A 16,476-nucleotide genomic window follows, 5' to 3' on the forward strand; every position below is an offset into this window, starting at 1 on the left:
TAGACAAGATGCCAGGGATGCAACCCTGTGCTCTAGGTGTCCGTAAGCCTGTGACTGTCAGATGCTGGGAATGGCCGATAGGAATGTATGACTCAGTAATTGCCCTGTTCTGTTCATTCCCTCTGAAGCATCTGGCATTGGCCGCTGTCAGAATACACAGGATATTGGGCTAGATGGGCCATTGGTCTGACCCGGTATAGTTGTTCTTATGAGACGAAGGAACTTTTTAAGAGTAAGCTGGTGGTGTCGAGCCTTTTATGCACTGATTAGAAAATTGTTCTTCAGTAGAGGCATTGCTGAATGTTGCTTTAGAATAACACTGTTGTGGGTACTAATGCATGACTAATTACAATCTTTGTGCATAGCAGAGGTGTGTTTTTTCTCCAGTGTGTAACTGCTGTTACTCAAGCATTTGAAATGCAATTGATTAATTGTGTATTCAAGGCCTGCTCAGTCCATAATTGAAGATATTAATCAAGGAAAAAGTGATCCCTATGGGCCTGAGACGCTGCGTGAATTCCTTAAATTATTGCCAGAAGCAGAGGAGGTAAGTAAGCAGTTTTATTTAGTGGCTTTTTTTGTGGCAGAGCTGCTGTTGCCTGGGATTCTACAGAATACACCTCTACCCTGATATAACGCGACCCGATATAACATGAATTCGGATATAGCGCGGTAAAGCAGTGCTCGGGCGGGGGGGGCTGCACACTCTTGCGGATCAAAGCAAGTTCGATATAACGCGGTTTCACCTATAACACAGTAAGATTTTTTTGGCTCCTGAGGACAGCGTTATATCGGGGTAGAGGTGTAGCTCTTATTTTCTCTCTAAAAGGGGCATCAAAACTCTGGAGATCTATGGATGAAAAACCATTAAGTGTGAATATATGGCTGTAGGATGACAACATACTTTCTTGAGATACCAAGGACATAGTCTTAGTCATTCCCTGCCTACTAAGTAGTTTAACTGTTTATTTGTTGGCAGTTCTTAATTAAGGCACTGATAAGGTGGCTTTGTTTTTTAGATGCATTTTATTAGATGCAATTTGTAAATTACTGCTCAATGCTTTTCCAGCAGGTGCAGAGGTTCTACAGTAGGAACCAAACACAGTTGCCCAGTATCTTTATTTAGGCTACATCTGCACTACAGCCTGGATCGACACTCTGAGATCAATCAACCAGCAGTCAATTTAGCGGGTCTAGTGAAGACCTGCCAAATTGACAGCAGATCGCTCTCCAGTTGACCCCTGTACTCTACCCCAGACAAGAAGATTAAGGTTTCTCCTGTCCACCTTCCGTGGTGTAGACCCCGCGGTAACTCGACTTAAGGTACGTCAACTCCAGCTACATTATTCGTGTAGCTGGAGTTGTGTAGCGTAGGTTGACTTACTGCGGTAGTGTAGACATAGCCTTAGAGTGCTGTTTGTTTCTGTGCTGCCTTAGTGATCCACAATCCTAAATGTTCCAATTTGTTTGATAAACTTAAGTCGACTGTCACACAAGCTCTCTAAAAGCAATTTTTAAAAACCAGGAAATTGACAGTTAACATTCAGGCTAACCTTAACTCATATGCCATACCACTTGAGTATCCTAATATTCAAATGCTCACTAACAACAACTTGCTCAGCAAGAAACTTGCTTTCATTTCAAACATATAACCACCACCACCACACATCTCTAGTTAATTGTACTCAAACACACACCCTTAACCCAGGCTACTTACTTTTTCATGTGCACAAATAACATGTATAGTGGTAAGGTCTATAACTTTGATAGGGAATATGTAATCTAAAGTTGAAGTTAGAGGGGTTTGTATATAAAGGCACGCCGTCAACTTGAAATGTAGCTAGTTAATTTTAGAGGTGGAGTTCAAAGTAGTTTTGGGTACTGAAAATGTTCCTGAAACCATCCCCTCTCCCCTCCAATTTTATATGGCTTTATGTGCGTGTGGAAAAACCCACATAAAGTGGGAAATGGTGGAGTAACTATATATAACGGGAAACTTGAATCATAACCTCAATTCATTTGTAGTCAATGCACAAAATAAACTGACAATCTTTCAGCTATAGATCTTGGATGTTACTTGTGGCAAGAGTAGGTAAACTTTCAGATAGGCGTGACTCTCTAAATTAATTGTGTGCTCTGATTATAATTTCACGCACTTCAATCCTAAATCATCTGGAACTCCTACCTAGTTTTCTGAGTTCCATGCAGTGGAAAACTTACAGTAGTGAAATCCTGACCTATCTAACAATTCTCTATAACTAGAGCCTGGCTTCTGATACCGTGAGAGTTCAGTTGACCTTATGTGAAACAGCTGAACGTCACCCCCAGTCAAGCTGCTGTGGGTAGTGAATGTACAGCTTGCATGTCCTGTAGCAAAGCAGTTAGTATGGGGCTGTCAGGGTGGGAAGGCTGTAGTTGATCTCTGGAGAAAGAAGACTGGCATGTAGTTAGGCAGCAGTAGAAAACTGATTAAATTATGAGACCTAAAGGCCACAAGGGACCATTATGATAATCTGGTCTGACCTCCTACATCACACTGGCCATAGAATTTCCCTGTATGAATTCCTACTTAAAGTCCAGTAGCTGTGGTTTAACTAGAGTATATCTTTCAGAAAAACATCCAATCTCCATTTAAAAATACTTCATGTGATAAAGAATCTACCACATCCTTGGATAAGTTGTTCCAATGGTTAAAAATTTGCACTTTATTTCTAGGCTGAGTTTGTTTAGTCAAGTTCCAGCCATTAGTTCTTGTTATATATTTTGTCTGCTAGATTCAGGAGCCCTCTATTATCTCATTTCTGTTCCTGTGTAGGTACTTATAGATTATGATCAAGTCACCCCTTGCCCTTTTCTGATGAATAGATTGAGCAACTTGAGGTTTTTACTATAAGGCATGATTTCCAATCCTTGAATCATTCTCATGTCTCTTCTCTGAACCCTCTCTAATATCCTTCTTGAAGTGTAGATACCAGAACTGGACACAGGGGCACATACAGAGGTGGGGTAATCTTTGTACTTGATAGTCCTCTGTTTATACTTCCAAGGATTGCACTAGCCCTTTGGTCACAGCATTGTGCTGGGAGTTCATGTTCTGCTGATTATTCATGACTTCCCAGTCCTTTTCAGATTCACTGTTTAAATTTTCTCCCAGGTGATTTGGGTCATAATTGTTTTCAGCTTTGTGAAACTGATATTTTTAAAGCACCAAGCACTGTCACAGTTGCAGTGCTAGCTGCATCCTCTTTGGGGGTCTTGTTGTGTGCCACTTCTTCAGGTGTCAGGCCTTGTGGATTTACCCATCCTGGGTGGTTTCTCCTACTTTTAGGACTGGTCTGTGCTTAAAATTTAGATAGACATAGCCACATCACTCAGGGGTGTGAAAAATCCACCCCTCTGAACACTGCAGCTATTTCAGTTTAACCCCCAGTGTAGTAGTAGCTAGGCTGATGGAAGAATGCTTCTGCCAACCTAGTTCAAGAAGGTGGTGTTCCTACACCAATGGAAAAACCCCTTGCATTAGCGTCAGCTGTGTCTACACTACTGGGTTATGTGGCATGGCTATGGCACTGTAGCTATGTCGGTTTACTCCCCGTAATGTAGACATGGCCTTAAACAGGGTACCCACGGCCCAGTCTATCAATCATGCTTACCCAGCAGGTCTGACTGGGTTTGGCACCTGTATTCTTCCTTTCAGGAGTCTGTGACTAGTGGTGTTTATAGTGACAAAACAGTCATTGTAATAGGAAAAAAGCATTTAGAGAGAGATTTTAAAACAATAGTCTACACAGGTTTATCTTACCTAAAGTCTGACCATCTTCTGAGGTCAACTAGGCACGCCTAATTTCAGGCACCCCAGTAGTCACCTGCATCTTAGTTTCGTTTCCCCCTCCTTCTTTCTTGTCTCTCTCTCTCTTAACTACTATCATCCTTTGGATCTTCTGGTTCCCAGGCCTTTTCTGGTTCTGGCATTGTTTCTCACATGTTTGCTGAAAAGTGGTTTATCTTGAACTATTGTTCTTCCCCTTCCTGTTTGTTTTTTTTCCTTTATAGCCCCCTATTAAACTACACCCATGTGTTCATACAGTAAGCATCCCAGTAACCAAGTCAACACACAGTATTCATATATTATTACAGAGCAACTCCAATTTCATCACATATATTACTGGTTTGGAGTTTGTTTTGCTTACACACAATAAATGTAATCAAGTCATCATCACTTGTACCTAAGCCAACACAAACTTCTTTATTTTTATGATCAATTCCTCTTCATCTGTCAAGATTAGGTCTAATGCAGAATTCTCCAATGTAGGATGCCACACTATTTGAGTTAGGAAACTGTTATTTATAATATTTATAAATTCCAAGCACATTTTAGTCTTGGCAGCATGAGACCTCTCACATAGGTCACTCAGATATAAGTTCCCCACGATAATGTAGCTTTTTGTCCTACCCCTACATGTAGATGCTTAAGGCGCTGGTGGTCCTGTACTTTAGTGTGACTTGGTGGTCTGTAGCAGGCACCAGCAAGTATCATATCTTGTGCCTTATCTGTTAGAAGGTTGGTCCATAAGCATTCAAAGTAATTTGCTTCCAAGTGGTCAGTGACTCTATTTTTGACAGGGTGCCAGAGTACCCTCTCCGCTCCCCCTTTTCCCTTTCAATCCTATTTAAAGCAGTTATAACCAATGATTTTAATATTGCAGTCATGTGACTCTTCCCAGCTGATTTCAATACCCACTAAGTTAAATTTATGCTTATAAATGAGCAATTGCAATTCCTCTTATTACCCAGACTCCTATAATTGGTACATAGGCAATTTAAATAATTTCTTCTTTTCACATCCCTTGGTGCCTGGATTTATTTTGTATCAAATGAATGTTCATTTATTCCTTTTTTCATCTGCTTCTCTTGTTAAATATAAATACACTCCAGCCTGTCCTCTAAAGATTGATTCCCCTTCTCTTGAGATGGAGGTCATCCAGATTTGCACAGCTCCCTCTCCTGAGAAGGTTGACTCGTTCCACGAAATCAAAACCCTCTTCCTTTCAACCACTTATCTAGTCAGTGGTGCAGTTCCAGAATCTTCTGCTTTCTCTCTTCCTTTGCTTGTGGGACAGGAAAGATCACATTCCTCCCCTTCAGTACTCTTCTATCTTCTCTGAAGTGGTCTGTAATCTTTGAGGTATCATCTGAAACAGTGTCATTAATACCAACATGCACCATGCCAGTGGATCTTTGTGCACTGACTTCAGAAGCCTACCTAATCTTGCAGTCACATCTTGGTTCCAGGAAGACAACACACCATCCTGTTTTCTGCCTGTCCCTTGCCGAACAGCTTAGAGTTTCTGATGTGGACCTGGGATGCTTGTAGACCTCTTTGTGGGAACTCTCTTGATTTGTCTTGTGTGTTGGGTTGAGGAGCCATCCTCAGGTGTGTCCTGAACAGTCATTTTTCCCACCCAATCAGCTGTGATTTAAGAGATTTTCTGCAGTTTCCATGATATAGTGACTAACACGGCTGCTACTCTGAAACCTTGCACTGAAAATGCATTCCTTGTCATAGCTGTGAAGGGGGTCAGCTTTGAATTCTCATGCTCTTTTCAGTTTGACCCTCAACCTTTATTCACAAGACTGCTGGTAAATTGTAAACACTTGATTTATGCTGTAATCTTATCAGTGTCCTAGAAAGTGTTGATAAATAGCCCGATTATCTCAGTGTTTCCCTACTCACCAGCTTGACTTATGCTGCAAGTTTTATATTTTAACAATTTGTCCCTCCCCCACTGACCTCCCACTGATGGTTATTCCACCTTTCTGTGGGGTTTTTTTGAGATGGAACAACTTCTTTAACTTTTTAAAATAAGGCTAGATAATTAAAACAAAACAAAGAGAAAGGATTTATTTTGTTGTCTTCAAAATGTTTTGTGCCTTCCCCACTGTAATTGTACTGTGATAACTTTATTTACATGCATTAAAAGGGTGTTAACACTAAGAAGATTTTAGTTGGTAACTGAGCTGTTAGAATTGTGTATAAATGGCACTTTTGTTCAGTGTTTTTTGTGAAACTATGAATATAGGCATTATTAAAATACTGGCACTGTTGTGAAGGATTTTGTCAAACAGAAATTGTTTGAACATTTTCAAATGTGTGATTTGCAAAATTGACAACATCAAGGTCAGACAAAGCTACCAGCCAGTGAAATTTCTCAAATTTGCAGTTTAAAACCACAAGCTTTTCTCTGTGGAGTACTGAGGATTTATTACCAGGGTTACCAGCATCCACAGAAAATGGTCTGAAAGTCTGGTGCAAAAAACAAGTGTAATTTTTTTCTAGATAGTTAAAATAAATAAATTAAAAAAAAAAAAAAAACCCACCACCACCAACAAATCATTAGATGCCAACCACAGGTCTTCCTGTGATAAATCATTTACCACCCTACCATATCTCTCAACACTGGAGAAGAAAGACATATCTGTATTTGTCGCTTCCTCCTTCCCCAGCCCACTTCTTGTCAGGTCAGCCTTCTGCGTATTTATCGAGGAAATGTGCTGGTTTTCCATGCTAGCAATCTCTGATACATAAGAGCCTGCCCAACTCACTCCCTTTTTAAAAAAAATTCGAGCTACGCAGCTGGGCCTATATCCCATTAAAATGGCTGACAGTTACTTTTCCTTGGCATCCTGATCAAACCAGGGGGAATCTTCTAGTTGCTTTTGATGCATACCACCACACGGCTCAACAGACCCAAATTGGTAAGGTTAAGGGAGTCCACGGAACACAATTGTTAGCAGCCACCATGCCGCATTCTTTTCTATATATATTGCAAGTACAAATTTTGAATAGTCTAGCCGATTCATCAACTCACCACACGCATGCTTGCCCAGGTTTATCAACACATCCTGTTATTCCTTCCTTACAATGCCTAAAAATCAGTTGTTTGCTAGTTCTTTGTCTTAAAAACACTAATAATCTCTTGCCTAGATTACTGGAAAACTTCTCTCTGCTTGCACCACTCCCTTTAAATACCTTCTCAATTTCTACATAAAATTCAGTCTCCTCTTCCTTTCCTTCAATGCTGTGTGTGGCTCTGCCCCTCCTTTATATTTTTCATCTCCTCCTACATCCTTGTTTACCCCTTAAATCAGCTGTAGTCTTCTTTTGACTGCACCCTTTGTCTCCTTTTCTTATGTCCTTGCTATATTGCACAGGTAAGGGGAGGGGCATTTCACATGTGGTGTTTCCATTCCTTGCACTTCAGCTGCTTTCCCATGTGTCATTGTTTGTTCTAGCAGTAAGCACTGTGGGAACAGGGCCTCATTTTTCAAAATGCCATGTATGTTCACAATGATATAGAAACATGGAAAAATGGAGGAGACTTACCCTATTCATCTCTTCCATTGTGTACCGCTGCCTCTTTTTGAGATGGAGTAATCTACTCTGATTTAATATGAGTATATGCATCCAAGAATGAGTGGTACTGATACAGTTTCAGTCAAGGACTCTGAACTCTCATTCAGGAGCTTTGCATAATTGTCCTGTATTCATAAAATAAAATTCACTTTCTTGCTAGTGTACTGCATGTTGCTGGTGGAAAGCTGCTTATAACTCATCTACTGGCTTTCCTGGCTCTAAAAAATAATTAAATATTGGTGATAGATATCTTCAAACCAAATGAAGTCAGATTTTCTCCATTTCATTACAGACTTTTAAGTGAGGGTGAATTATATATGTAAAAGTGTATGGAAAATCTGTTTGTTCATGGCCATTGCAAATATATAATCCATCTAAAAAGCAAATGAAAAATTAACAGCAGCTAAGTGTGAGACTCGAGAAATGAAAAATTGAGCATGAAGTTTAATTATGCTCCCTCGTTCACATTCATTAAAATATCCTCTCTAGTTATGTGACTGTAGTGCTTAGACAGGGAGTGTCTGACCTATTTGTTGTGGTGGTGTTTTTTAATTTTAGCTCTTGTGTTCTCAAATCATTCGTAAACCTATCCAAAGTCCATTGGTGTGTCTGTTAAGTATATGACAAATAGTGTGCGGTGTTGCCAAAGTTCATGATTTCATCATGGCTGTTACAATATTCGGGGTGTTAATGAGAGCTGCATCTCCTGGAGTCATGTGACTATGGGAGCATTTTGACTTTCATGTGAACAACTTTTCTAGCTCTGATTGCAGAGAGAAGCTTGAAAACATGGTGCATGTGGCATTTTTTTCTGTTTCATTATTGGGTGACTGAAACTTTTTACATTGGAAAATATGAAATAGCTATAGCAAAGAAATGTGTGGACAGGATAAAATTTTGTCTAAGATATTGCCTTAGATTTCCTCCAGATTGTTATAACTTTATGACCTAGTTAATAAATTGCAAAACTTATATGTAATGTGGGGACCTAGTAATAACACACTAGATTATAAAGTGCAGAAAGGATCTTTTAGCTTCTCTGTGCTTTTGTCCTCACATTTGTAAAATGGGTTACTAATATCTTCTGGCTGCATCGCCGCCTGCCCAGCGCTGGGGCTGGAGGTGCTTCGGCTGCACCGCCCACCTGGCACTCTGGGGTTGGGGGCACTCTGGCCACGCCGCCCGCTGGGTGTGCTGGGGCTAGGGGCACATTGGGGGGGCTGGCAGCCACGGGTGTGTGTGCGCGCTCTGGGGAGGGAGGGATGGGAGGGGAGGGGCCTCGGGCAGAGGGGGAGGGGCAGTGGCTAGCCTCCCCCAATGGTGCATTCACCCGCTGCCATAACTGATGTCTGCTATCTTGCTTCCTGGCTTTTGTGCATTTAAATTTTAAAGTTGCATTTATAGTCTTCTACATGTATGTCCTGTCTTTTTTTTGAAGAGGGGAAACTGCCTGCACGCTTAGGGTATATCTACACAGCAAAGAAAAACCCATGCCAGCTGACTCGGGCTCTGGCTGTGGGGATGTTTCATTGCTGTGTAGACGTCTGGTTTCATCCCTACAGCCCAAGCCCCAGGAGCCCGAATTGGCTGGCACAGGCCAGCTGCGAGGTTTTCTTTGCTGTGTAGGCATACCATTACGTCAGGATACCTGCAAAGACTACGCAAGTTGTATGTAAGTAGTGTGTATGCAGTTCAATTCCTCTCTAACCAGGATTCTCTTTCTTGGTATATCTTTGTCGTAACTGGAAAAATAGAAGCTTTATCGCTTTTTGACAAAATTTGGGTTTTTCATAGGCATTTTCATTTTGAATCAACAGTGTTTTTTTTTCATTTTGTTTCAATGTGAAATGTCATTTTGGTTTTGGGAAACTGAAAAGTTTTGGGTTTTGGTCTTTTGATTTTTGATTCCTTTCTCTCCCTCTCTCTCTCTCTCTCTCTCTTTTTTTTTTTTTTTTTAAACTTGCCATCTCCACTCCTATTTCTTCTTCCAGCGTAAAAATGGTGGTGGTGGTGGGTGGAGAAGAGAAAGAAAACTTTCATTTTCCAAAAGTCAAAATGGTATGTTAAAGGAAAGAATTCATTTTGAAATGTAGGCTGGAAACAAACACATTTTTGTTTTAAAATTCAAAAAATGTTGAAAGCAACATTGATCTGCAGAAAATGCTGATAATAGCAATTTCTGATTAACTTTTTTGTGCAAAATGTCTTTTATCAGATCTACCTTCATGTTAGGTTGAGCCTGCATTTCTGATGTTTAAAATTAGGCTTCCTCTAATTTTTCAGCTCTTTATACTTTGCTGTATTTCTACACTATTAAAAAGAAGTATCAAGTTTGGTCTCTTGTGGCTTTGTTGGGGGGTCTGGAATTGGTTTATTGGTGGCTCTTTTATCTTAAGTGAAGAGGCAAGGGTTAAATCTTCAACAAAGCTCTTTTGAAAGCAATCCTTTCTTTAGAATGTTCATTAGGCACTGGGAGTTCACAAAAATAAACAGTCTGACTAAATATCTTTTCATCTCTCATTTTACTCTGCTTTCATTCTCTTGATTCCTGTGTTGTCATAACTTAATTAGTTCTCCTGTCATGTATGGCTGTCTTCACAAGGGAACTGTACTGATGTGGGGTGGGGCGGGGGAGGACGAATCCTTAAGTGTATACTGCAAATTCTAGTGTCGACAAAGCATCAGCAGTTTCCAGTCTCTTTACTATTAAGTTAAGTTTACCCAGATCTTCAGCAGGCTTAACACACAGTGGTGAAAAAGGGTCCAGCTGCAGAGCCTTGTCTGTCATTTGTAGGGGATCTTTTAAAAAAAAAACTCCATAACTTAGTTAAAGCTCTAGTGACTTCCACGACAAACAAATCTTGAAACAAGCAGAATAACCCCTTCTGCCCACCCCCTTTTTTTGTGTGGAGAGGTAGGATCCTTTGTCTTAATGTCATAAAAGAGCACAATGACAGAAGCCTTACGATCTTTATAATACAGAGGATGGAGTTGTTTGTATGCATGTATGTATGCGGGGTGTGAGAGAAATGTGAGGGTGAGACTAGATACGAAGTTTCTGTGGGGGAAGATAGAGGAGGATGACTGGATGTGGGCATGATTTTATGCATGACTTCTACATATTGTGAAACATTCTTATAACTTATCTGGACAAAATTGCAGTTGTGCTTCAACAAGGGTGTGTGTACTTCTTCACTCTATCTGTGGGTGCTTGTGTACAAACAGACTGTTTGTTTGTATCTATGGCTTCCAAAATGTATGGATATTGATGCAGCCATGATGAAAGAGGAGAATACAGATGACAGACAAATGTGTATTGGGGGTGGAGGTGGTATCTGCTGCATTTACTCATAATGTCTGTATTTGAGATCAGGATGGTTCTGGATATTTTTGTGATGTATGCACAGTGCCATGAGTCTCTGGCACATAAACTAGACAGCAGTATATTTTTAAGGCCGTGTTGTGCATCAAATATAACCATGTTAGGGAACTCTGGTTGTTACACTGTATCTTTATTTATTTTTTTCTCTTCCCAACCCTGTATAGGTGACCAATCCTCATGGAGGGCTAGCCTCATGTGAGGTTCTAAAGTTGAGCTTTTTAAAAAAATTGTTTCCTTTACATTTAAAGTATCTTTCCAGCCACACCCAAATACTTTAAAATGACTCCCTGGATTTGGCTTCAATATTACAAAATAAGATAAAACCTCCCACAAATTCACATTTAGATTGAGACCAAGAATGTGCAGTCTCACCACAAAAGAGAATTGTAGAGAAAGCAATGAGTGAAAGCATGTCTGCGATGAAAACATGTTGCAACTTAACTACACACTTTTATTACAATTGAAATATATTGCTAGATCATCTTATTTCTATAAGCACTGAATACTGTTAACTTTCAAGCATACAACCAGTATGCCAGACTTGTGATCACCTGAATAGCTGGCACCTGTCAGACAGGAAATTCACCTGCTTAAAATGGAGAATCACAAATGGAGCAATCAAAAATGAAAGAACCTAATTCTCGTGGAAACTGGGGCACTGTTCTCCCAAACATCATGACTGTGTCTTTGTCTTTTTGTGTGCTCCTGCAAGATGGCACACAGGACTAGTTGTGGAGGTATGAGAGGTATATAATGACTTGCAAGTTTCCCCCTCTGCTTCCCTGCTAACATGTTGGGATTGAAGGAAGTGTAATTGATTTTCAGTTTTCTGAAAGGGAACTCTGATTTCAAGACTCCCCTAAAGCAAGTCACTGAACTGACTGTGTAATTCTTTAAGTTAAATTTGCCTCTCTTCAGTAAAGATGTATCCTTTTTACTTTCATTTTTAATCTTGACTTTAGAGATTAAGTTGTTTATTATTGTCTCCCTTTCTTTTCTAGGTAAAGAAATTAAAAGCCTTTGATGGAGATGTAGCAAAACTGTGTCAAGCTGATTACTTTATGTATTTACTAATCCAGGTGCCAAAGTAAGGAGGTACTAGGTTTATTCTATTCATGGCAAACTCTCTTTTTTGGCTCTCAGTTTTAAAGCTTAGTTTGTTTATGTTCCAGCTATTCTCTTCGGATTGAAGCTATGGTGCTAAAGAGAGAATTCACACCTTCTTGTACTTCTCTGAAGAAAGACATGGCAATTATAAGAACAGCTACAAAAGGTAACTAAACATGCTGTGACATGCATTACATACTTGTTTTTGCAAGAGGATTCATCAATCTGCATTATGGAGACTAGATCTTGAATTTCAGGTACCTAGTAGCTATTTAAAGGACGCTAACTAACTATGACACATTCCATAAGGGTGTGTCTGTTGAATCTTTACTCTGCTCCCAGGGCCAAAGATCCTGAAGTTACTGCATCTCTTTCACATTCCTCTATGCCTGGTAAAGCTGTCTGTAAGATGGCAGTATTGGTTGACTGAAATCATTATCATAAAGGATTCTCATATAATCTCTTATAGATCCATTTCCTTTTGCTCTTCTGAACTCTCTATTTTCTAAACTTTACAGACACCGAAGCGCTGGTGATATGTTGCTCTTTTGGTCCAGGAACCCAAACCCTAATTAAGTCCTGCCTTCTGCTGTTTTCCTGTCTTCCTAGCTCTCTCTTAAGCTAATGCAAAATAATTAACTTCTTAATTTTCTGGTTTTGTGCCTTCCTATGATTCTGACCTTCACCTAATCCTTATGTTGCCCATTTACTCTGATCCTTAGTGTGGGAATACTGGTAAACAAATTGAAAGCCACAGAAGCATTGCTCACACCTGCCCCAAGCAGCGTTCGACAACACAGTAGTCAAAGTGTCCAGCTGCAGGAGCCTTGTCTACACTAATGCTTCCACTAGTAGAGCTGATTTGGTGGTAGTAATGGCTGTAAATTTTTGGCAAAAAAAGCCTATTATATCTTGCTAATGCTGAGGGTTTAACTGGGGACTTACAAGCAAGTCAAATGCTTCATGCTTCCTTGTATAAAGCTTTTTATATCAAAACATTTTTAATTACCTTCAGTTTTGGCAGGCTGCTAACACTGAACAAAGCGGTTTGAGAGGTACCACTACTGACTGCTTCCATAATGACAGATTAGCATGTTGGATTAAACAGTTAAAAACAGGATAATTTAAATAATGCTAATTTTGGAGCAATATAATGTCTTGTCTTTTTAATAATTTTTTTCTTCACAGTGCAGTGATTGCAAGTGTGTTTATTTTAAGCCTTCTACAATTTAAGGGTTCCATATTTTAGTATGAATGGTGGCTAGATATTTATCAACCTTATAAAATAAAATTCTCTATAGTGTTATTCCCATGCTGTGAATACCTTGCAAATTTGCAAAGATTTTTTTACTCTACAGCATTTGTAGAATACTAATTTTATTAATTCTTCACAGCTCCATAGCTCTGCTTCTCTTATTTCTAAGGTACTTATCATGATCGTTTCTAAGCACATACATGTATGTTAAGTTAAATCTTGTTGAAAATGTCCATGTATATTTTCATCTAAAGTACTGTTGTGTTTTGCAAAAGTAGAATATGTAGGAAATAAGCTTTCTTTATGAGAGTTTTATAAAGAAGTTTTATTTCATATTACTGTCTGTATGATGTTTTAATGTAGCCTTATATTCTATCTTTGGTATCTCAGAGCTGTCTTTATTGTAACTCAGTGTCTTTTGATTATGCAGAAAGTCTGCAGGGTGGGGGGAGGAGGGGTAAGTAAGGAAAGTTATACTTTCCTTACACCTTTTCAGACCCAACCAATTATTTTTATATACAAACTTTTAGTAATCACGGTCCCAATCCTGTCAGACATTGAACAGTTCTTGCAAGGTGCTATGCACATTTGCTTCATTCTGAAGTTAGTGGGAGGTGAGGGTGGTTGGCAGATCTTATGAAACACTCAGCACTGGGCAGGATTAGACCCCAAATGTTTCATGAGCTGCTGGTGGTTGCCTTGGAAACATTATACTAGCTGAGCTAAGGTCTGAACGTATACTTGTGGTTTGCCAACTGTGCCTGTGACTTTGGATTATATAATACCATTTTCTCCCATGACCTTTCAGTTAATTGTAGTTTCCTGTAAAAAATAAAAATAAAAAAATTCACACCTTTATGAGCTTGAGGATGAAATGGATTTTGGTAACTGACAATCTATGTATAATATACACACTGTATATATTTCTAAACAGCCCCCAGACAGCAATTTTCTGTTTGTTTCTCTGCAGAGTTAATGTCATGTGAAGAACTACATTCCATATTACACTTGGTCCTTCAGGCTGGGAATATTATGAATGCAGTAAGTGTGCATCAAAATGAAGAGGCTTGATTGACTATTGCAGTCCACTGATGTCACATTCCTTCTCTGTCTCTTTTCCTCTTTAGGGGGGTTATGCTGGCAATGCAGTTGGCTTTAAACTCTCGTCACTGCTCAAGCTGGCAGACACAAAAGCAAACAAACCTGGGATGAATCTGCTGCATTTTGTTGCTTTGGTATGTAAAAACTACCATCTTTGAGAATAAATGTTATAATCTAATTAGGGGAGGCACGGATGACTGATGGTTTTATTTTAGTTAAGTGGAAGAGGTATGTGGCATACAATAAGAGGGTAAACCTTAAGGCTCTGGTCCTTTAACCCTTCCCTCTCTGCCTCCACACATTCCACTAGCCTACCTGTGTATGGTGATCCCATCCACAGAAAACTGAACAAATATAAAGATTAGTTAAATCTTCAGCAGAAGCTTTCTGGCACTGTATAAAAATAATTCTCCTATCTAGCTCTTTAAGTGTAACATCCCCCTGACTATTCGAATCCTGGGATACTTTGTTAAAGGAGCTGTCAATTTTAATAAAAACTTCTTTCTGTTAAAACTTCTGAGGAGAAATGACCTATTTCATTGCACTGCTTGACTCATTAGATAGTTTTTAAAGCCATCAAATCTGTTGTAGCTCCTTCAGGGTTTTTTGCCTTTTTTCCTTTTCCAATTGGAATGACTTTGAAAGACACCGGGTGTCACTGTCTTGACCAAATTTTTCTTCCCTCCATGGAAGGGAAAAGATTGAAATACCTCCACTTGTGATTTTTTTCACTGTCTGTGTGCAAACTGGTTTAACAGCTTTTACATCAGCAAGACACCTTCAGCTAACGACATAAGTATTAGGTGATGTTTAGGCAGGAAATATTGCATTAGCCCAAACAATTGGCATTAGTTAATTGCCCTTACCTAAGATTCTCTCTTAATGCACATGGGTTGTTTTCAGTGGAAGAAGGTACTATTATCTGTGCTCTGTGAAATGGAAATTGTTTAAACTCTCTCTAGGTCTGATCCTTGTCCACCTTTAAGTGAGGCTTTTTTCCAATAATTCACTCACTGAAAGAAAAATAGAACCTAGCCGCAGTGTAATACAGAAACTAAGTGCCTTTCCCAAAGCTTTAGAAACAGTCTTTACTTAGATTTTAGCAGGGTAATGGAATGTCAAAGGGACATTGCTTGTTTTTTCTTTAATTTTAGGAAGCACAAAAGAAAGATGTGGTTCTTCTAACCTTTTCAGAAAAATTACAGCATGTTCATGATGCAGCCAGGTAAGCAAAGAAAACTGAGAACTTATTGTTAGAAAGAGACATGAGACTTCTTTTTGTGAAGCACAGAAGCACATTCACAGAGCTTTGGCATTAAAACTGAGATCTTTACAAGTGTTTACCATAGCTTTTAGGGCTTCATTTTCATTTGTAAACAGAAGCTTGCCTGCAATGTGCCTTCAGGTTTAGAGGTTTTTATTAATTGATTTTTATAGGATTTTTTGCCTTTGTCAACACGTTCAACTAGGTAAATGCATATATATTACTTTTAAGAGATCAACCTACAGGGCATGTTTTTAAAATAGTGTCATGTTACTGCTGCTCTATAGAATAACTTCCAGCTATTTGTTGGGTTGGTATAGTACCTTTCTTTTCAGATCTGGTACCACGTACACTCAAAGATTACTAGTGGCTCTCACTTCCTCTACAGACTACATTTTCCCATTTTTGCAATATCCCCTCCCTTTCTATCCTTGAGAGCCTCCCTCCATAATACACACTCTACTATGGGACATTCAAAATACTGGACCACCCCATTCTTGTAAAATATGAACTAACTTTACACACTTGAGTCCTCACGTCTCTTAGGTGGTAGAGGGAAGGAAGATTATGCTTGTGAATGAACATGTTGTATTCATTCTGTGTATAGAAGAAAACCTATAATATCTGGGGCTGAGTACAGTTTTCAACCTGAGGCCTCGAATTGTATAATTCTACAGCAAACATTAATTCATACCTGGCTAAACTATATATGTACTTTTATGAGGCAGTGTATGATTTCAAGCATAGAACTGGAAGTTAGGAACCCCTGAGTTCTAATCTTGGCCATCATCTCTGTCTTCAGCTTTGGGCTTAACTTCTTTCCACATCTGTAAAATGGAGATACTTCATATCTCATGGATATACTGAGTCTTAATTTAATGTCTGTAAATTACTTCGAGATTCCCCCTGAGGGAAGGTGCTGCGACTCTGTTGGCAATAGACTTGACTGGAAA

At 39.3% G+C, this 16,476-nt stretch overlaps 1 protein-coding gene across 4 annotated transcripts in view; it reads left to right on the forward strand.

Annotated features, from left to right (window-relative positions):
* FHDC1 (FH2 domain containing 1) overlaps nt 1–16,476 on the forward strand; it is a 50,620-nt gene that overhangs the window by 20,972 nt on the left and 13,172 nt on the right. For all 4 annotated transcript variants that reach the window (XM_005307376.3, XM_042850251.2, XM_042850250.2 and 1 more), the window contains exons 4-9: nt 445–547; nt 11,798–11,883; nt 11,969–12,069; nt 14,129–14,199; nt 14,286–14,393; nt 15,414–15,484. In XM_005307376.3, the coding sequence (XP_005307433.2) occupies nt 445–547; nt 11,798–11,883; nt 11,969–12,069; nt 14,129–14,199; nt 14,286–14,393; nt 15,414–15,484 (540 nt within the window). The remainder of the gene's footprint in view (nt 1–444; nt 548–11,797; nt 11,884–11,968; nt 12,070–14,128; nt 14,200–14,285; nt 14,394–15,413; nt 15,485–16,476) is intronic.

This window comes from Chrysemys picta, chromosome 5 (genome assembly GCF_011386835.1).
Source record: "Chrysemys picta bellii isolate R12L10 chromosome 5, ASM1138683v2, whole genome shotgun sequence".
NCBI classification, from domain to species: Eukaryota; Metazoa; Chordata; order Testudines; family Emydidae; genus Chrysemys; species Chrysemys picta.